Source organism: the organism of the source record quoted next, unplaced genomic scaffold (genome assembly GCF_019419815.1).
Source record: "Pyrus x bretschneideri cultivar Hongxiangsu unplaced genomic scaffold, Pyrus_bretschneideri_v1 Contig63, whole genome shotgun sequence".
Taxonomy (NCBI): Eukaryota; Viridiplantae; Streptophyta; class Magnoliopsida; order Rosales; family Rosaceae; genus Pyrus; species Pyrus x bretschneideri.
Window position 1 is genome coordinate 1178183 of NW_025999802.1, and position 21799 is coordinate 1199981.

A 21799-nucleotide genomic window follows, 5' to 3' on the forward strand; every position below is an offset into this window, starting at 1 on the left:
ATTGTGGGTTTTCCCCTATTTGTTCGAATGCTCCATTGAGTTCTCATTCATCTATAAGCAATCAATAATGCTAATTTTATTTTTGGACACTAAATAATACCATTTATTCTGTTTAATGACCACACACTTTGTTGACCATTTCTCTTTGTAGAAATGACCCATTGATGTATGTGGGACTTGCATATATATATATATATATATATAAGAGGTAATTTATAAAGGTGTATACAAATATGAATCCATTAGAGCGGTTGCAGCGGTTGGTGCAAGACAAGAGTAAGGGCTCAAAATTTGCCCTCCAAAAATGCAAGGGCAAGTAGTGTGCCAAGCAAGTCCAAATACCCAAGCACCTGAATCCCGGTCTTGTGCTTGTGGGCAAGGCTCTGTGTCAGGCGAGTGTAACACACGCGATTGTGGACGAGTGGCCGACAACAACTACAGCAGCAGGCCCCGTCTGCAGCAGTTCAACAGCAGACAGGCCGATAACTAGTCGACGTGGCTTTGCTCTTATATAATAAATGGTACCCTTTGAGTCAGTTAGTACTCTTGCTTGCGCTTGCTCTCCTAAAACGGATGTACTTGCTCTTATATAATGAATGGTACAAACTCACGCAATCTAACTCATGTAAGTAACAAATTTCAGCCTTGGGGGTTGCCCAAGTGGCGTGAATGACGGGAAACGAATCACGAGTACGATGATATTAGGATTCAATTTCGTTATGTGTACCAAAAAAGTCTAGCTCTTTTACCAGTCGAGCAAAAATATAAGAGATTTGAGTTGTAAATCAAATCGGAGCAAACATCTGCTACCTTTTCAATAATACGTTTAGACCCACAACCATTTCACATGATCAATCGGCATGGTTGGCCATGGCCATGGGCAGCTGACCCGAGTCCGCTGGTGAAGTTAATTAATCTAGCACATAAAATAAAAGCAAGCAGTGGTGGCATGGAGGGGCAAGCTGACAATTTGTTAATCTTATGTATTGTGGCCACATCATAATTCAAAAGCCATCGATGGAAGACAATACCCCTCACTTTTTTTTGGATAAAAAAAGTTTAGGATAAGGGGTGGCTATCTCATTTCAGAGTCAAAGCATATCATAAGCCTCTTTGAGAATTTGCAGAGAGGATCTTAGTCCATTTTTTTGTTTTTACAAATTACCCACCAAGAGGGATTGCCAATAGCAAAACTCGAACTGAAGCTTTGAACTATCAAAGAGACTGATCCTTATCAACTCAATCAACCCTATTGGCACAAAACCTTCACTTTACATTGTATAACTACGAAACTTCACTATATTATTGCCATATTATTGAAGGGGATCCTCCCTTTTGTTCCCTCTCTCTTCTCTTGCAATGTTGCATCTCCATCACACCTGTCTTTTCCCGAAATTTCCCATTCGATGGAAAGGAAGTTCCCTTCTTTTGCTTGCTTTTTTTTTTTCCACAATTAACAATCCCACTTGCAAGTTTTTCTTTCAACACAGACTTGGAATTTGTGTGACAAAAAGCATGGAATAATATTAGTAAGGAGTGTTCTTTTCCAAAACACGTACATTGGAATCAATCCATTTCATTTGTCTTTCATACTGTACATTTGCTTTGGCATGGCGTAAAGCATGGATGATTTACTTTATAACGTCCATACTTAAAAAATAAAATGGCTCTAGGGTTAAAAATTATAGATATAGTGTACATGTGCACGAATCATCAATATTTTTTAATGTATGATATAACCTGCATGTAGTTCGGCTTGTCTAATCTTTTACACACACAAGTTTTTTTCTTTCTTGATTCTAGTTTTCTATGTGTACTGGTTTGCCATCTCTTCTTTATAAATATAATTTAGACCTTTCTTCATAATTTGACGAAAGAGATCATGTTTTTTTACACATATATTTGTTGGTTCACTCGGTAATATATTTCAAATGATCCAATCATTTATCTTTTATGTCTTACCTTAAAGATTATGTCCACCAAAAATCACCCGACCCCAAAATCATATGACCGTTTGGATTAGATTTAGTGTTTCTTTGTAGAACCATATCCGTTTATTTTCTTCATTGCAAATGAATATTTTAATAATTTTAGTTTTGTCTAACTCTTTACAAGTATGATATATGAATGATGTACTAAATATAGATGGTTCATATCGTTAAAATACATTACGAAATAGACCATGTAAAATAAATATCAAAATGTGTGTATCCAGATCTAACCAATTATGTATATAAATATTAAAAATTACTTATCATGAAACATAAAATATTAGTTGTTACTCTGATATATTTGAAAAACAATAGTGATGGGAACATCAATTTTGGTACCTCTCATTCACAATAAAAATAAAAATAAAAAAAAGTTTTTGCTTCGTGTGATGCAACTCATCATGAACATGAAGTAGATAGTTGAATTTAAATTTTAGAAATGTGTAGGTTTTGTGTTCCTATCATTAAAAATATTGAAAAAATGTACATAAACTTCATTTTCTATCATATCAATAGAGACGTGCAAGAGCCTGAATATTCATAAGGATAAGATCATATCGTAAAAACTAATTATATACGCTACTTACGATTTGTTTAATGCTCGTTTCTTTATCCATCATCCTTCTTTTTGCATCTTACTGACTAAAAATTTGAATCTAATTCTTGTGACGGATTAATCACGTCTTAATTAATTATGTAATCACTGACTAATAAACTTGTCACGCTAGACGTTGAACAAATAATAAGTTTCTTCCCCTCCTCGTAAGATTCATTTTTCTGTAATTAATTAGCTGATTTCCACTTAGTTCGATTGGACAGGAAAGTGTGGCCGGCCTTTGCAATGAATTCAAATTTTCTTTATGTAGTTTTGTTTGCCAAATGAATTTTTTTTTTTTTTCGACATCAAATCTTCTGCACTCAAAACTCTATTTTTTTTTTTAGAAAGAATAAGTAAAAAAAGAAAAAAAGAAAAAACAAAGAAAAAAAGAAGGGAGGGGTAGGGATTAGTTACAGATATTTGATTGTATCTCTAATCTTCTTCCCCCTTCCCATATCAATAGCTAGAATGAAAAAAAGGGGAATATCAACGCATCCGGAAAAAAACGATTGATCTCTATCAATAAACCTGCTAAAGACCCGAACCATAGAGTACTTACTACCGGTGCCACGGAGAGATATGTTTTTAGATCTCGCATTTTAAAAACTCCTCTTTCTGTATTCGTTATTGTAATTTTATTGTAATTTGTAATACATATATGACCGGATGTGTATATGTAGTTAATGACTTATCACTTGTACGCGGAGTTCCTAATTTGGCCTCTTTGTGATCTATCTCAATTGAACTCGTTTAGGATTGATTGTTATCTTATTACGAATAAGAGGAGATGTCTGTGTAGATATAAATTCAAAGCTACACCTAACTTTGGAGGCCATGGTAGTCACATTAATTAAGCCTTAGCCAGTTTTAAGTAAAAAATCAGTTGAATTATTGTGGACCCTTGAGTATGGACCAACTTAATTAGCTACTTTTCAAACCACAAAATATTTACTCACATTATGTTAATGTTTCTAAAAGCTTTCATTTTTCACTCACACACTCATAATTTAATAATAATTTAGGGAAAATTAGAATCTCTTACAATTTTTTTGTATCATTTTGATTAAACATCTTGATTTTTTTAAAATTGGATTAAAGTGCTTTGACAAATAATCATCTCTATTTTTTAAAATTAAAATAATTTTTGAATTTATCCTTTTATCTGCATGATGCACTTTTCCTTATTTAGTGGAGATATTAGTAATTAAACTATATTTTCTCTTCTTCCAAATAAGTTTTTTTGATCATAGTTTTTTTTTTTTTTGTTATGCAAACATTTAATATTATTTCTTTTTCCAAATGGTTTTTTCTTTTTCAAATAGTTGGTGATCAACATAAAAGCTCCGTGTAATTTTTTTCAATTTTTTTGTGAAATTATATATATATATATATATATATATATTTTTTTTTTTGCTTTGTTTTTAAGTATAGTTGTTGACAAATTATTATTAGGTACAATACAATACGTATATATTATCTGCAGGTACGTTTGAATTTACAAAAATAATTAATTGGTATGTTTATTTGCAATTTTGGTACGTTTGATTTGATATTGTTAATATTGATACATTATTTTTATTTTGGTATGTTTTATTTTGTACACATTTACGTTTATATTATTCTCAATCCTATTTTCTTTTAATGTACTAAAAGAAAAACTTATTTTTGTACGTTTGATTTTGGGAGATTTAAAAATATTTTAAACTATTTTGGAAAGAAAATATGTTAAATCGTAGATAATTATTGTTAAATTGTAGCATTATTGTGAAAATAAATTGAATCTAACCAACTTTTTTTTTTCACAATTATCTCTAACGGAGGAGAGTGTAATCAAAATGTTAGATTATAGGAAATTTGTTACAATATAATGTGCATATAGCACCAAAATTATGACCAAAAAAAAAAAGTTTAATCAAATCACTAAAAGACATAGATGTTTTATCTAGAAAATTCAAAACTGAAGGGCCTATATCAAAAGATCTCATAATTTAAATGTTAAAAGTATCCTTCTTTGAAATTACTTAAACTTTAAAAGTATCATTAGCCGATGATTCGTAAAAACAAATCAATCAAGTTGCGTGTTATTGGAAGAGGACCAACCGGTAGAAGTAGTCAAAGTCATCCTGCAGACTACTTTTTTATGATGACGTGGTCAACCGTAACCAGTCCCCTCAACCATAATTGACTTTTAAACTCACTAATTTGAAGCCAACTAAGCTTTTAACTAACACCCACATGCTTCATAACCATCAATTACTATACTTTAGTACGAGTTTGATTGAAAATAATTTTTTAGTGACGATCATAGTCATATATGGTGTTATTCATTCAAGTCTTAAAAGATTAATTTAAGAGTTAGTGTAGAAGTGTTTTTAGGATGATTGAAAGTTTTGTTAGAGAAAATGTTTTTGAAATTAATTCTTAGTAAAAATCCAAGTTGATCTTTAAAAAGCACTTGAATAATTTATGCAAGAAGCACATGTCTGTCGTTTATTCTAAAAAGTACTTTAAGTGCTTTTGGAATCCAAAATTAATATGACCAAAGCAGTTTCGGTCATTTTAAAAGCAAAGCATTTCTAAACGAATCCTAAATTTCTAGTGTATAATATCAACAACAATTTTTTCTTTATATGGTCATTTTTAAACTCGTGAAAAAAAAAAAATCAATGAACAAACAAATGGAGGATTACACAAAGAGAAAATACATGTACATAAATAATTTTTTGTATTAATAAATAATATGTATGATTACATAACGTAAAGAGAACGCTGGATTGTTACATTGGAAAAGATTACTCGTTAGTGAGTCACGCTCATCCAACCCATAGCCTTTTGGCTTCAAAATAATCCATCATTATTCATATATGCACCAAACCATCGAGTTTCTCACTCCCTTACGTAAATTCCCCCCAAAGCAACCTTACCTCTCTTTCTCTCTTCCTCTATCTATCTCACACACACATACATCCTCTCTCTCTCTTTCTCTCACACACACACAAACTAAAAGAGGTGCTGCAGTTTACTCCTTTCCAATTTGTTACTTGAAAGCACTCCATTGACAACCCCTTGAATCTTCACACTTCATAATTCAAAAACCCTATATTTCTTCCCACTTCTCTCTCTCTCTCTTCTAACTTGCTGCAGCCACCACATCACAACTCAAATCATGATGTCTTCTGTATTTGTTTTCCTACTCACTGTTTCCTTCCTCGCAACTCCATCATCCTCCGCAACCACCTCCTTCGTCTTCGGCGGCTGTTCCCAGCAAAAATACCTTCCGGGTTCGCCCTACGAGTCGAAAGTCAACTTGGTCCTCACCTCCCTGGTCAACTCAGCCATGTTCTCCACCTACAACAACTGCACCTTCCCCGGCAGCAGCTCCGCCGGCTCCCAGGACATCCTTTACGGCCTCTTCCAATGCCGCGGCGACCTCAGCAGCAATGACTGCTCCCAGTGCGTCGCTCGCGTGGTGAGTCAACTCGGCACCCTATGCGTCAACTCCTGCGGCGGCGCGTTGCAGCTCGAGGGCTGCTTTGTGAAGTACGACAACGCGACGTTCTTAGGGGTGGAGGACAAGACACTGGTGGTTAAGAAATGTGGGCCGTCGAATGGGTTTGACTCGGATGCGTTGACCGACCTGGATGCCGTGCTGGCGAATCTGGGGACAGGAGATGGGACCTACAAGCCATACAGGGTTAGCGGCTCCCGGAATGTTCGGGGCGTGGCGCAGTGTGTCGGGGATTTGAGTCCGAGCGAGTGCCAGGATTGTCTGTCGGGAGCCGTCGGACAGCTCAGGTCCGGGTGCGGGACCAGCTCGTGGGGCGACATATTCTTGGCTAAGTGCTACGCGCGCTACTCGGAAAGTAGATATAACTCGAATGATAACTCGAACGACGGTCATGGTAAGATGTTTCGCCACCCTGGATGGTGGTTTCCTCCTTCTAGTTTTTGGTTATTTATTATCTGAATGGTTGTTTTGGTAAATTCACTTTTCTTCTGATTATTCTCTCCTTTTTTTCGTTTTTATGTATTAGTGTATTTAATTAGTGAGTAGGTTTGGTTTAATGTACTAATTAATTATGCTCGTGTTGTGTATGTGTTGCTAAGGGAGGTGTTTGGTGGTGATTAGGAATATCCAAGTACTTTGTTTTTCAGAGTGGTTGTTACGTTCAGTTTGATCGATGATGGATTTGCAGTTTAGGAGACCAAGTATTGAGCACTTTGGCTCTCATTACATAAACATCACGCATGAATATGTTCTTCTTTTCTTTTCATGATGGGACGTTGGATGGGAAAATTGTTATCGACATTCTTAATTGTCATGTATTTTTTTTTTTTTTTATTTTATATATAGAAGATGAGTGTGTGATGATTATTTTTTGGGCACTTTTAATGTCAATGGTATTTTTCGCTAAATGAACTTTGGGAAAAAAAAAAAAAAAAAAAAAACCGTAAAGATGCCTAAGATTAGGTTATATGGTAAATAATAGGACTTTTTCGTGTTTCAAAAAGCTCGTAGTTTCCTTTTTAGTTTGCATGTCAATAGGATAAATGAGGCCCATTTTACTATTTTAGCACGAAAGTAGTGATATTCAGATTACTTGAAGCAAGTCCGAGTAATTTTACCCAAATGATATATTTTATACTATATTTGTATCATTTTTTAAATAAAAATAGAGTTCGCCAATATATCAAAATCTCATCAACCAAGCTTAATTGCATCGAATCACCATATTAATCATTGATTTTATTGCATGATTGTTACTTTAATCTGTTTGCTGTACGTGCATAAAGGTGAACTGTTTACGTAGTGTTTGATGTTCTTGTTTCCTTTTTTGTTTTTGTTTTTTGTTCTGCTTTAGATCATGATGATCATGATGATGACGATAACAATGACGATCTTGACAAGACACTTGCAATACTCATCGGAATCCTAGCAGCCGCCGCACTGGTCACCGTAGTTGTTTCCCACTACTGGAAAAAATTGGACCGCGATGAAAAAGGTACAAATCAAAGGCTCTTTCTCTGCTCTCGGACCCCACTTTGCCCTATAAGCCTGAGTATAAGAAAGAGACTTATATGAATTATAATGTTTCAGATGAATAATGCAATGTTATTTATTTTAACTCTACATGTATTAAATTTGAAAAATCATGGTGATGTCCATAGGAATTTATGTAAGCCTTTCCCAAATAATACGATACAAGATCATAATTCTTATTAAACTCTTTTACAAACTGTGCAGGTTGTAAATAAATAAAATGCAGATTGTGGATCGTTCTGGATGAAAGCAGAGCAAATGTTCCTAGCTAAGCCTGGTAATTTAGCTGTCTTTTGGTGTCTCTTTTTTTTTTTTTTTTTTTTTTTTGCTTCGAAATTCAACTTCTTCTCTCTGCCTACATTGCTCTCTCTCTTTGATGTAGTAGTTTCTGGCATATTGCCTTTTGCAAAAGAACAGTGAGGATGGATAGAAAGGAAGAAAGATGTATAAAGGGCAACCTTGAAACAAGTGAAATGTAAACTTTGATCAATAATAAGAAAAAAAGGCTCAAAGATTCCTCTACTAATCCCACTTAACTACTCTTAAAAGGGCAATCTTGAGCTAATAAAGCTTTCAACTTTACGAGGATCGTCTGGGGATGTCGATCGTACATAGTCTTACTCTTGCTTTGTAAAGAAGTTATTTTCATAATTCAAACATGTAACATTTCGGTTCTAAAAAAGCAACATTTCTATTGCGTAAAAACTCGTTAAACAGCATCAACTTCTGAGAAAAGTTTTCTTTGTGATGCTTTTCTTTATTGCTTTTGTTGGGCGTTATGGGACTTTTGGTGACTTTTTATACAGTGGGCAACTTTTCATATAAAAGTTTAAAGTAAAATAATTTCATGCAAATTCAAAGTTTATTAATTCTGCAGTTCCAATCTTCAATCTCAGTGCTATGGGCCTGGTTTAAGTGTTAGCATCTGAGCAAAGTAGCTTTCTGCAATCCACCAACTCATATTTGATTCTGCATTGCTCTGCCTAACATTCAAGAACAAAGAATTGGTCAAGAAAATGAGGAAATTGTTTACCGTGAAGGTGAGATCAACACTCGGTGTTACTACTCATCCACATATCATAATATGAGCACACGACAAGCTTGATATGTCTTGAACTTAAGTTGTATAATATTAACATATAAATATACGTGTTATAACACGATTAAATTAGTGATACCGATATAGTGTCATACAATTACGCTAAAAAACTTACCCAATAAAGATAATATTGGATATAAGAAATATTTAATGACGATCCAAAGCAACAATGATTAAGGCAAAGTTGTCTGATATAAAATGCTTTCAGTACAAACGACCAACTAATATTTTAAAAGCACAATTAGGCGTGGATTCAAATTCAATTGGCCAATAATTAAGAAAATAAGAGTAAGATTAGGATGCCACTAGACTAAGTAGAATATATATTCATCAACCGTGCAGAACCTTCCCTCTCTCTCTTTCTCTCTCTCTCTCTTACATGGTTTGTGTCCTTCTGATGTTGCTTTTAGCCCCTAATAGGCTGTAGGAATTTTCATTTCTGTCCTAATCTACTTGGACAGAATTTTATGAACCTTCCTATGATCTTTATCTCAACGATTGCCATCGAAAAGTCCAATCTAATTAATCCACGTAATATGAATATATGCGTGTACACACCTTATAACTTTAACTCCTGCTTTTAGTCTCTATGAGTTGACGACAACATGAATATGCATGTAAGCCAGTCGCCCAACCCAATTTATTGAGTGCATTTTTCTAGTCACTGCTGAAGGTTGATAATATTCATCATCTTATTTATTATTTTGAATGCATTTAAATTTAAAAATTTGTATTTGTACTATACAGATCTCAAAATTTAAACTCATATAAACATAATACATAAGATAATAACTATCACCGTTACTTAGTTTGTCCTTTCCTTTTGGTCTATAGCGGGATGTCCTAAGCTATGCCATTCTCCACTAAAGCAGTCACCTCAAGTCTCCCTCCAGTGCCCTTTTCTTCCCTAGAAAATTCAATGGGCAAACAAAATCAGTGGTGGTGAGCAACTTTTGGAGATAAGGGACGAACACCAAAAGGAATCAAAGTCTCCCTCACATGCTGGATGATGTTTAATATATAATTAAGTAGGAAGCGGATTCCAGGTAAATGACTGAGTGATGCGAATTTGACTCTCTCATCAGTCTTGCTTTCCGGTGTTTATTTATTTAGATATATTTTTATACAATGGTATTATATAATTAAAAGGTGGAGAAATTACTATCTATCTAACCCACTAACACTATAATTCTATTAAAAAATAAAATGAAAAAATAATTCAGTATTGAACTCATCATTCACGATATTTAAAATTGGAACTTCACATACTAATGAAGATGAATAAACTATTTTTTCGTTCTTTATAATAATATATAAGAGAAATTCTATTACATTTAATAAACTACTAGCCTTCATGCGCGTGCCGAAGACATTTTTTGAATTATGGCGTACTACGCGCTACTTACACATTTTAAATGTATTTTTGCGTAAATTGACAAAAGAAAAGTTAAATATTTGAAGTAAATGAACAATCTTGGATCATGCTAGAAAAAACCCCTCATAAACTAATTAAAGCAGATGAATCATATAATAAAATCGGTCTCTATTGAATTTATATTAAAAATAGAGAAAATAATATTTAATAAACAATTGATTAAATCACATTATTTCTAGCTCATTGTGAGACTAAGCCCACTCATTTCCCTTAATATAGATAATATCGTTTGTTCAAACAAAAAAAAAAAAAAAACATTTGACAACTAATTTAATCACATTATTATCCGTGTGGGAAAAACATTTTTTATAACCGGCATTACAGGCCTCTTAAAATGTTTTGAACTTGTTTAAAAATAGAGAAAATAATATTTAATGACCAACTGATTGAATCACATTATTACTAGCCTATTTAAAACCTACTAGCATACAAAGTACTAGTGTATGTGAGACACAATTCAGAGCAAGTCTATAGCAGTCAAAAAGGAAAGTTGCTACATAATTACACCCGAAGGTGACCCTACAATGGTGAGTGTCTGTCAGAAATGCCGGGACGCCCTCTGGGATAAACCACCGAACTTGCTAGACCGCTAGAACCTGGAAGGGCGCAAAAACAAAAGCGTGAGTGGGCAAAAACAAAGCTCTTTGAAAACTCTTTAGCAAAATACATTCTAACCCCTCGCCGTAAAACCTGTATACTTCCCAGAAAATGAACATATATACGTATGTATAGGTATGCCAATCATGCTCCACCATATGTCATTCATGCTCACAATATGCCATTCATGCTTGAGAATATGCCACCACATAATCTCATAATCAAATATAAATGCTCAAGCGTAATTCACATCAATAACATATAATCTGGCAGCCGGGAGTCACCTAACGTGACATGTACCGCTGCATATAGAGCTCCACTCTCAACTCAACATCTGAATCTGCACACGAGTCGGAACCACCTAACGTGGTCTGTACGACAGGACTGGGTGTAATATATACGCTCTAGTGCTACGATCACGTGAAGACTGTGCGAATAATCGCGGGTCACCTACGAGTCGGAACCACCTAATGTGGTCTGCACGACAAGGCTTGCACCTAACTTGGATCCAAGGCGAGCGTGTGGTGCGGGTGAACATCACGTGAATGACTCTGCCCCTCTCTGGGCGGGAGCACTAACACCGGGGGTGCAGATTATGAGCTCTCTAAGCATCTCAAACTATTATTGCATACAACATGAATACCACTTACCTGTGCGTCCACAGCACCAAATACACATTTATATATATGTATGCCACTACTAATACATGCGATGATGCGTAAACAATATTCATATGATGCATGACATAAAACAAATAATCTTTTCTATTTAATTTCTGGGAATTAATATGTATATAGGTATATACGGAAAACAAAAGCCCACTCACTGATAAGTGGAAGGGTCGTAGCCCCCCTGCCTCGAGTGTGTACGCTCGTCCTCGGAAAACGAATCACCTATACGCGGAAAAGCTACGAAAACGTTAATTTAAAAGCACATCACCAACTTCTCGTAATAACTTCTCATACATTGCTCAAAATAGACAATTGAATATACCAACGTGCTCTACACAACCTCAGGATCACACCCATATTTTTAAAATAATTTTTGGACCACGCACGCGCCCCCACGCGCCTTCCTAGGCACGGACCCACGCGCCCCCACGCGCGGCCACGTGACCTGCACACTGACGGCGTCAACTGACGCCGTCAGGAATATTCCGTTAAACTGACGGAATATTCCGTTAACTGACGCCGTCACTGCCGTTAGGAATATTCCGTTAAACTTAACGGAATATTCCCCTTCCTTCTCCGGCGAGACTCTGGCGCCGTCGCCGGCGTCGGAAAACTGGGAAAATTTCAAACTTAGTTTTCTCCTTCGTTTTTCAACCATTTTTCACGATCTTTATACCAAAATGAAGCTTAGGACTAGTAGACTCACGTTAGACTAGTTTTAAGGCCTAAAAATTAAGGAATTATACCTGTCTTCAAACTTGAAACTCGGCCAACTTTGAACAGGACGATCCCGACGTCCAAACTCGTCCAACGAAACACTCCCAAGCTCCTGGGAACCTCACAAACACAACTACAAGCTTAGAATTTCCTAAAACAAGCTAGATTAGGTTTGCATGAACATTACATAATTCGGCCATGGCGATATCGACGTGAAAACAACTATACCCTTACCTGAAAATGGTACCTCTGAACTCCTCTCAGCCTCACGAGCACGAGGGTGGTCTTGGTTTCTTGATTGGTGAAGATTTGATTAGGTTTGTGTGTGTGTCCGTATGTTTGAAGAAGGAAGAAGAAGAAGAACTCGGAGAGAGTGAGAGAGAGAGAGAAAGAAGAGACAGGAAATGAGGGAATCAGGGAGAAAAAGAGAGGGTATGAGTGTGTGTGGTCCTACCACACCACACAACACACACTAATGGGATAAAAACGAACTAGGGGTATAATCGTAAATTCACACGTACGTTAAAATGAAATTTGGGACGGGATGTTACATATATAGATGTATATACATGTACAATATAATATGTGTCTGCAGAAAATCATGAATGATGAAAGCATATTCTACATAAGGTAGAATCCGTGTCCGACATATGCTTAACAAATAAAGGGGACAAAGATAAAAGCAGTCACGGAGGGACAATAGTTGTGACAAATTAAGGTGGCAGATTAGAATAAGTTTGATTGATAAGATTAATCGGTGAATTAAGATTTAATTAAATCCAATATCAGTAAAAGTAAACTTTAGACTAAAAATCATTAAGTTAGAAGAGTTTAGTTGTGTGATCAAAAGGTTTAGACTAATATTATGTACAAAATCAAAGTGACGTGTCATGGACGGGACAAAAGGGTACTCCGCAACTGCCCACTGTTTTAAGTGGATGTCCAAGTTATGAAAATGACAAAGAAGCTGCCCACAAGACGATAAATAAAATAAGATAGAGAAGAAGAAGAAGAGGAGGAGAAATTCTTGAGGTAGACCATGGCAAACGCAAGCAACGGGAAGAGGATTCGCAAGAGAGGGATCGAGAAAGCAGCGAGTGTGTTTTTGTTATCGGCCGACTCATCATACATAAATTTTGTGGTGTATAAAAATTAGTGGGTAACGGTCGTATAAAACAGGTGGGTTCGTAATTTGTTCGCTTCTTATGTAATACAGATGATTCCAAGCAATGGATTGGTACTACATAGCTGTATCTGATGATGAAAGCCTTTAAGGGAAAAGATTCTTAATTTTTTATTATATAAAAATAGAGATTAGTTGTGGGGTCCACATCACATTGAATTTTAACGATTTGAACCGTTCATTTTTCAAGTTGTATCTCATAGATGATCCTTGCAAAATATTAGCCAAATCGGAAATATTTAAGACATCTAATTGAGTTCAAAGAAATGAACGAATACTTTGTTATATAAGAAACAATGAAATTTGATCTTAATAATTAAATAGGCAAATGGTTTCGGATTGAATTAAATTTTTGCTAGAATGATTTATGAATCGAGACTAACAAAATAAACGATTCGGATCATTGAGATTCGATGTAAAGTAAATCCCACACCAAATCCCCATTTAAAAAAATAAAATGAAAATCCCTTTGTACAAAGGGCCTAATCCGATGACTAACGCGGTATGCTAAACTAGGCCTATGTATCCAACTAACCCAAAACTTGGGTCGGGCCTAACTGACCATATAAACTTGGGCTGGGCCGAATGGACTCAAAAAGTAAAGAAAAAAAAATTTGTGGCCTAACTGCAGATCGTTTCCAACTGTATGACGAAAGTCCACCGGTTCAAGCAACAAGCTGCCACGTGTCGGATTTCCTCCAGCTTCCAATTTCGTCGGTCCAGTTTAAGGCGCTGAGGGAAATCGAGAGAAGTCCTTACTCGCGAAGCAAAGCATATTTCTGAAATCTCCCAAAAAACCAGAACCGGAAAGCGAGCAGCACAGAGATCCGATGGCATTGGAGTGGGTTGTCCTTGGCTACGCCGCCGCCGCGGAGGCGATCATGGTGCTCCTTCTCACGATCCCCGGCCTCGACGGCCTCCGCAAAGGCCTCGTCACCGTCACCCGTAATCTCCTCAAACCGTTTCTGTCGGTGGTGCCGTTCTGCCTTTTCTTGCTCATGGACATCTACTGGAAGTACGAGACTCGCCCGAGCTGCGATGGAGACTCCTGCACTCCCTCGGAGTACCTCCGCCACCAGAAGTCGATCATGAAGAGCCAGCGCAACGCGCTCTTGATCGCCGCCGCACTGATCTTCTACTGGCTCCTCTACACCGTCACCCACCTCGTCGTCCGCATCGAGCAGCTGAACCAGCGCGTGGAGCGCTTGAAGAATCGCGACTGATTCCACTCGGTTTGCATTTCGATTTCCAAGCTTTTAGCTTATTTTGTGTTTCGATGATTGATTATTTGGATTTCGTTTATATCGGATTTCGGAATTTCTGTGTTTAATCTGGCACTTGGAAATTACTAATCCATCTGTGAATTTCTGGGTGTTGCTAGTACGATTATCTGATATCAATATTTGAGTCGTCTTCATCTACATACATTTTTATTTGTTTGTTTTTTTTTTTTTTTTGGAGACCGAGTTTAGATTATTTGGATATAACTTGTAATTTAGGTATTGATTAGTTTAGAACTTTAGATTGCATTTGGATTTGTGAGGATGAATGAGTGATTATGGCTGTAAGTACCCCCAATTAGGTGTTTAATAACTTTATAAATTTTTTCATGTGTGGTGATCCAGTAGTTATTTAATTTATAGGAATCGATCGGGAACAAACGCGTACTGTGACTGTCCTTTTTCTATTGAATTGTTGATCTGGATAGACTAGAGATTAAGGTGCCATAAATAACAATAAGCACTATCCGTGTAGCCTGTTAACATTTTCCGTTAGGCTTCTGTAACGACTTACTCTGTCTCTTCCTTTTGGTTTTAGCCTGAACTTAGTTTCCGTTCACTCGTTAAGCTTGTGCTGATGGAAGGAACACATTGGATGTTCTATTAGAATTGTGTTATAACCATAGAAGGCATCGTGGTATGGATGTAGAAGGAGGCCACAAAACTGGAGCTTGGCCTCCTGCTAAGCAAAGAGGCCAAGCATCTAATCTAGCTGGCTGCTTAGGGAAGAAAGGGGGCAGTCTAGGACAGCGGTCGGCTGTGTCAAACACACATTGCTGTTGTCTGCATTTGTAGGGTTCTAGTAAACCTAGCGTAGAGGTAAGCTCCCTGAGCGGAGTCATCCCCCACACATCATGTATCGGTCACGACCCTCTCCATTTGTAAGGAGCTAGCTTCTGCTGTCTGAAAGGTGGAAAGCGATTTTCTTTCAGAAGAACATTGGAATTCAGTTGCTTTCTTACTCATAGGTCTCGGGTTGGAGCTTGTTGGTTGGGGGGTTCTGTTCTTAGCAAACTGGCCCTGGAGATGGCCATGATTTCATAGCAAGTCTATGCATGATTGTGGATTTGTAATCAAATCCTTGTTTTTGTTATAAGTTATAATTAGTTCTTGTCCTAAACCCTAAAACTGTTTAGATCCTGCCCATCGCCATGAGTCTGATCATCTTGACTGGTATCACCACTCCAGTTGCTATCGCTTCTCTTCGCGCGCCCAATACTCGGAACACCAGGCATTGTATAACTCCCTATCCAGGCGAGGAAGGTTTTTCTTCTTCCAATTTACATCAGGCTTATCGTCATGCTTGTGTGAATGATTGCTCGTGATAATCGGTGGGAAGATGCATGGATAAATACGTTGGCCGGAAAAGTATGTTCCTTTGGCCTTGACAGCACAGAGGAATTCATTGCCGGAATGGCCTGAGATGGACACTCGGAACACCACTACACGTAAACGCTACAGTTCCGGGTATTCAATGCCAGAAGAAAAAACAATGCACATAAGGCTGTCGTCGTCGATTTTGGTGTTGAATGGAAAGCAATTGTCTAGAGGAGGAGGAAGTATATGTTGGAAAATATTAGTATTTAGGTTTACTTTAATGTTGGTTTTTTGGGCTTAGCCTGTTAGCATTAGGGTTTCATTTTCTTACCTTTTAAGGTTAGGGTTAGTTTATTATAAATAGCATTCTTCTTTTCTTACCTTTTAAGGTTAGGGTTAGTTTATTATAAATAGCATTCTTATTATTCAGTTGAAAATAAGTTAGTCATAATGTAGTCTCTTGGAGTTTCGTAGTCGTTTCAGCATTCTTGTTTGTCAAATTATATTCTATTTTGTAGTCTTGTTCGTAGCGCACTCTGATATTCAATCGTATCTTCTCAAGCTCAACTTAGCTTCTGAGCTAATCCATCACCGAGTTATTTTGTGAGGAAGAAGACGATTCGAATTAGTATGGCTGCACCTCATGCTGACATTGATTTAATCTTTTATCTTCTGGATTTGGGGCTGTGGTTTATTGAACATGAACAAGTTTACACAGAAGAAATTTATGTTGCGTCGAGATGGCAGTATCGATTTCAATACGCCATCATACATATGCCATCGATGTGCACGTCAATACGCCATCATGCATAAGGTCGGCGTCCTAGAGAATATTTTTAGCTTCATTCTTGATTACGAGTATTTGCGGTGAAGAAGACTAACTAAAATATAAACAGAAGTATTAAATAAATTCCATAAAAGAAAGAAGTATTGAATAACTTGTAGGTTAGAGGTTTAATGTTTAAATCTCTTAAATAACGAATGGCGAATTCGATACTAAATTAAGTTGTGAATGATGTGGTTTAACCGAATTAAAAATAAATAAATAAAATAAATAAATTGACAGGGAAAGAAACCCGCCTGTCAACAAGGTCGCAAGGGCGTTTGGCGGGGAAAATTATCCAACAAACCCCGGCCAAGCGAGCGAAAGTCAACCAGTACAGTCCAATCCAATCCAGACCGCCACGCTTCCCCCATTCTTAATCCACGCTTTTCCTTAGGCTTAATCCACTCCCCCATTCCCTTGATCAAGAATCCCCCTTTCTAACCCTAATTTCCTCTCCCGATTCCGCTGCGCATCAATCGTTGACTTGATTTAGCTCTCTTCTTCTTTCATTAACCGACATGGACGACATGAAAGACAAGTTCAAGGGCTTCATGAAGACCACCTTCTCGTCTTCCTCCTCCGCTAAATTCAAGGGCCAAGGCCGAGTCTTGGGATCGTCTTCTTCCTCCGGCACCGCCGATTCGGTCCTCACTCGCCCTAAGCAGACTCCCCAATCCAATCCCAAACCCCTTCCCATTTCGAATTCGAATTCTTCGGTCGCCTCCCCAAATCCCAGGCCTTCGCCTCAGAAAGCGCAGATTCTTGATCAGAAGAAAGCGCAAATTCCTGACCAGAGCAAGGCGGAGCCGTCGAGCAATTCGAAGCCTGATCGGAAAACGGATTCTGGGTTTGATCCGTTTGACTCTCTGATCACGCCGGGGAAGAGATCCCAAAACGGGTTTACGCTAAATGTGTTCGAATGTCCGATTTGCGGGCAATCGTTTAGGTCGGAAGACGAGGTCTCCGTACATGTGGACAGCTGTGTTAATGCTCCTGTGGAGCACAAAAGTGTAGAGGGTGTTGGCGTTTCGGGGTCGCCGGATAACGGGTCTGAGTCGTCGAGGAGTGATTTGGAAGCTTGCATTGGTACCTTTGCTTCGGGAAATCCGGCTGCAGGGTCGGTTGAGGTTGTTCTTAGGCTGTTGAGGAATATAGTTAAGGAACCGGAGAATGTGAAGTTTAGAAGGATCCGGATGAGTAATCCGAAGATACGGGAGGCCATTGGTGAGGTTGTGGGAGGCATTGAGTTGCTGGAGTTTGTGGGGTTTGAATTGAAAGAGGAGGATGGGGAGATGTGGGCATTGATGGAGGTTCCTAAGGAGGAACAAATTAGTTTAATGAAAAAGGCAATAGCATTACTGGAACCCCCGAAGGTACAAGAAGTAGACCCTTTGCCATCCATTGCTTCACTGAACGTGGATGAACCAGTTGAACCAAAGAAGGTCGACAGGCAGGTATGTTAACTCTTTATGCTGTTTAGCGTATTAACTGTCAGTCTGTCGTTGGTTGCTTGTTCATTCTTGTTTCATCTTCTATGGCAGTCTTAGCATGCTAATAATCATTGATCATTTACTTAATATATCTTGGAATATCCTTCCCAAAAGTTATAAATGTTGTTATGATAGGATTATAGAATTTCAGTGTCGATGATTGGAAAGCAATACTATAACTCGAAGGTGACCAAAACCTTCGGTAGCTACTTCTAAATTTACATGGGATCCCTGAGTTAATTGCTCATCTTGAGACTTGCATTGGTCAACTAGGCTGGTTTCAAAGTAGGCTGTTAGGCAGAATATAAAGAAGTGACTTCTTATCGTTTGATAATATAGTTTGTCCCATTCCATTTATTCACAAGAAAATCAAGGACACACTCTTGAAGAATTCGATGTTGCATTGTATGTTAAATTTTAAACCAAAAGTTTATTGGTAGAATCCAGTTAAATGATGGTAAAAGCACTGCAGCCCAAAATTCCAGTGAAAATGATGTGTATTATAGAGAAAATTTTCTATAATCCAGTAAAATGTGTATTAAGGTTCATCTTGACGTTTAAGTAGTTGGAAATCAGATAAAATGTTCTGGTCCAGTGTTCTTGATAAGAAATTTTCCTAAATTTCTGGCAACCATTGAAATGATCAAGCTGGTTACAGATCAGTGCTTATTTGAAGTGTATTCTATCTAATAACCTGAGTGCTTCCTTCGTTTTTTTTACCATTGTTTTTTTTTTTTTTGTACCATTAAAGTTAAAACACATACCCGTATTTGTTATTGTGGGATTCCTTCGTTTTGTAGATAGTGCTTCCTGTTTCAGACTTATGTCTGATTCATTTTCTTTCAATTAACTACTTGTGGTTTACTGAAATTTGTTTCTTGTGCAGACGAGGGTCTTCTTTTCGGTCTCTGAAAGTATGGCAGCAAGAATTGAAGTACCAGCATCTTTCTACAACCTCACAGCTACGGAGCTGAAAAGAGAAGCTGAAATGAGAAAGAAAAAGATTGAAGATTCACAGTTGTTGATCCCAAAGTCGTTCAAGGAAAAGCAGGCAAAAGCCGCTAAAAGGAGATACAGAAAAACTGTTATCCGGATCCAGTTTCCCGATGGAGTGGTGCTCCAGGGTGTTTTTTCTCCTTTGGAGCCAACTAGCTCATTATACGAGGTTAGTCTTTTCCCATCCTCCTAATCCTTTGATCAATTGTCATTCTAGAGTCTAGTTTAGCAAGTTTCATATGGTATAACAGGGTGTGATAAATATTCAGTAAGGAGTGTGCACGTATATGTAATATGTATAGATATGTTGGAACAAGTTTCTGCTTCTTTTTTCAGCTCTCATAGTAATTTTCCAAGCAAACAACTATAAAAATCTGCATCTTCTCCAACTTTTTAGTATTTTGTGTATCATCCTGCATAGTATGTTTCGTTTTTTTATGTTTGAATAAAGATGTAGCCTTTGATGTCTAAAACAAGTTTTGCTTGGAAAATTAGTATGCATCCAGCTCAAATGAGGGAAATGAAAACGAATCTAAAACGTGATACATATACACAATTTGTGTCCGAGTGTATTTGTTCCTTGTGCATTTGTTTCAAGTTAGGAGTTCAACGTTGTTTATTTTTCTTTTTATTTGGTCTTGATGAACCAGTATGTGAGCTCAGCGTTGAAAGAGCCTAGTTTGGAATTCGAGCTGTTAAATCCTGTAGCTATCAAACGGCGGGTGATCCCTCATTTTCCAGCAGCAGGAGAGAAAGCTGCAACACTAGCTGATGAGGATTTGATGCCCTCGGCTCTTGTCAAGTTCAAGCCCATCGAAACAGATTCGGTTGTTTTCACAGGGCTGTGTAACGAACTCCTTGAAATAAGCGAACCACTTACGAGCGGTTCAGCTGTTGCTCCTGTATAAGCTTTTAGCCGTCGGTATCTTGGTGCATTTGCTTCTCCCATTCATGTTGTAGTTGTTCAGCCAAATAATCGTTTGGATGTCCATTTTTTCGCCTTGCATACACAATAGACCACGCATGAGATGAAGCGTGTATTTTTTGTGTGATGTTGTAATTCTGCTGCTGCCTGCCTCTTTGGGGTCGGCTGCTGGGAGAATGATGTTATTACTCATCCTCACGGGGCAGTTAAATAAATTATTATTGAACTCGTTATTTACAAAATTTAAATTTAAAACATTTAACTATAAATTAAAAAAAATAAAAAAAAAGTAAATAACGCATCACAGCCAAAATTAGCTGAGAAGAAAAAGAATATTTTGGTTCACCTCTACTTTATATGGCAATTGCTAAAAGCAGAGTAACATTCCCTTCAATCTTGTCCTTCTTTTGCACTGTGTTGCATTCGGATTGGAGCAGACCTGCCGCTGCTGCGCCAAGATTTTCTCTGCCTCACATACCCATTCTTTACCTTTAACACGCTCTATTAATTTTTGATCTTAGGGTATAATAAATTGAGAAGATTAATGGTAAAAATTTTATAAAGATGTGCGCAAAGTAAAACTAGGTGTGTGAATAGCATTATTGTAATTTTAATAGATTGTAAATTAATGACAACTTAAGCATTGTTCAATGAGTTGAATACCATAATTTTATTTCTGAAAAACGATAAAATTAAGTACGACTTATATATGGTTTTATTCGTATTTATATCGACCTTTTGTGATAAGAAATTTACACAAACAAGTTTCAAAATAATATCAATGTAATTAGTGTGGTATGGTAATCTGATTCTTTCAAAATTTGACACAAAGTTAACTGAGATGAGCTTTAGAAGGGAATATTTAATTATTCTAGTTGTGGATATAAAAACCAGAAGGTCACGGTCACAACAGAATAAAAAACTTACATAGATTTTTGTTTCCAAAATAATGAATTTTTAAATTGCAGAAGTTAAAATGTGTAGTTTTTAATTCATGTGGCGTGCCAAATTGTACATTTGAGATGTGGTGATGATTAAACTATGAGTCGGCCAAATGATACACACACACACATATATATATATATATGCATCCTTCCTGTTCGTGTTGGGGCACGTCCATGGGAATTTAGAATCAAGTGCCTGTGCGTGGTCAACTTTGCAGTATATGCAGGAGAAGCTAAAAAAAGGGGAAATTAAGGGATTAAATTATGACATATTTTAAGTTTTGAAGGCAGCCTTAGCACATGGTTTTGTTCATTCAAAGATGATAACCGGTGGCCATGCATATTTGTGAATTAAAAATATAGAGCTCAACTGCAGCATGTGTGTCATTAAATAATATTATTCATAAAAATAAAGCATTAAAACACACACACACACACAAATCTTCGCACACATATCAATTTGTCATTAGAAAGAAATATTGAAATGTTTACTCAGTGGTCGAGTCATGATTTTATTATATTTGGATTACGATTTCGATAAAAAAAAAATTTCATTACACCTGTTGTGTTGAGCATATGATGAATATTTATTAAATTTGTGAATATTCCCTGAAAATTTATGATGACATCTATCAATAGCTTATGTGTTCTTCTAGCATCTGCATCTGTCAAAGTGTGCCCAGGCTAGA

The 21799-nt window shown here is 37.0% G+C and overlaps 3 protein-coding genes across 6 annotated transcripts; all 3 read left to right on the plus strand.

Moving 5' to 3' along the window:
* Positions 1-5464: 5464 nt before the first annotated feature.
* LOC125471894 (plasmodesmata-located protein 6-like) lies at positions 5465-8156 on the plus strand. 4 transcript variants are annotated; one of them, XR_007254001.1, is made up of 4 exons: positions 5465-6491; positions 7452-7592; positions 7835-7907; positions 8013-8156. XR_007254001.1 is itself a non-coding variant. In XM_048572835.1 (3 exons), exons 1-3 carry the CDS (start codon positions 5756-5758, stop codon positions 7843-7845), a joined length of 888 nt encoding a protein of 295 aa, XP_048428792.1. In that variant the 5' UTR covers positions 5465-5755; the 3' UTR covers positions 7846-8156. The 4 variants fall into 4 exon arrangements, 2 of the variants coding, with proteins under 2 accessions (XP_048428792.1, XP_048428793.1); XR_007254000.1 differs by having other exon boundaries at positions 8016-8156; XM_048572835.1 differs by having other exon boundaries at positions 7835-8156.
* A 5929-nt stretch (positions 8157-14085) lies between these two features.
* LOC125471976 lies at positions 14086-14753 on the plus strand. The gene has a single exon (XM_048572965.1). It carries the CDS (start codon positions 14163-14165, stop codon positions 14553-14555), a length of 393 nt encoding a protein of 130 aa, XP_048428922.1. The 5' UTR covers positions 14086-14162; the 3' UTR covers positions 14556-14753.
* A 2238-nt stretch (positions 14754-16991) lies between these two features.
* On the plus strand, positions 16992-20392 carry LOC125471975 (plant UBX domain-containing protein 2-like). The gene is made up of 3 exons (XM_048572964.1): positions 16992-18209; positions 19132-19410; positions 19892-20392. The coding sequence occupies exons 1-3, from the start codon at positions 17274-17276 to the stop codon at positions 20147-20149; spliced, it is 1473 nt and encodes a 490-aa protein (XP_048428921.1). The 5' UTR covers positions 16992-17273; the 3' UTR covers positions 20150-20392.
* Positions 20393-21799: the final 1407 nt, after the last annotated feature.

What these genes read in the sequence shown, in the direction of transcription:
- LOC125471894 (XM_048572835.1), top strand. Translation starts at nt 5,756, where the DNA reads ATGATGTCTTCTGTATTTGTTTTCCTACTCACTGTTTCCTTCCTCGCA. An exon ending in TAACTCGAACGACGGTCATG is followed by an intron (nt 6,492 to 7,451) that starts GTAAGATGTTTC and finishes GTTCTGCTTTAG; the next exon opens with ATCATGATGATCATGATGAT.
- LOC125471976 (XM_048572965.1), top strand. Translation starts at nt 14,163, where the DNA reads ATGGCATTGGAGTGGGTTGTCCTTGGCTACGCCGCCGCCGCGGAGGCG.
- LOC125471975 (XM_048572964.1), top strand. Translation starts at nt 17,274, where the DNA reads ATGGACGACATGAAAGACAAGTTCAAGGGCTTCATGAAGACCACCTTC. An exon ending in CAAAGAAGGTCGACAGGCAG is followed by an intron (nt 18,210 to 19,131) that starts GTATGTTAACTC and finishes TTTCTTGTGCAG; the next exon opens with ACGAGGGTCTTCTTTTCGGT. An exon ending in CAACTAGCTCATTATACGAG is followed by an intron (nt 19,411 to 19,891) that starts GTTAGTCTTTTC and finishes TTGATGAACCAG; the next exon opens with TATGTGAGCTCAGCGTTGAA.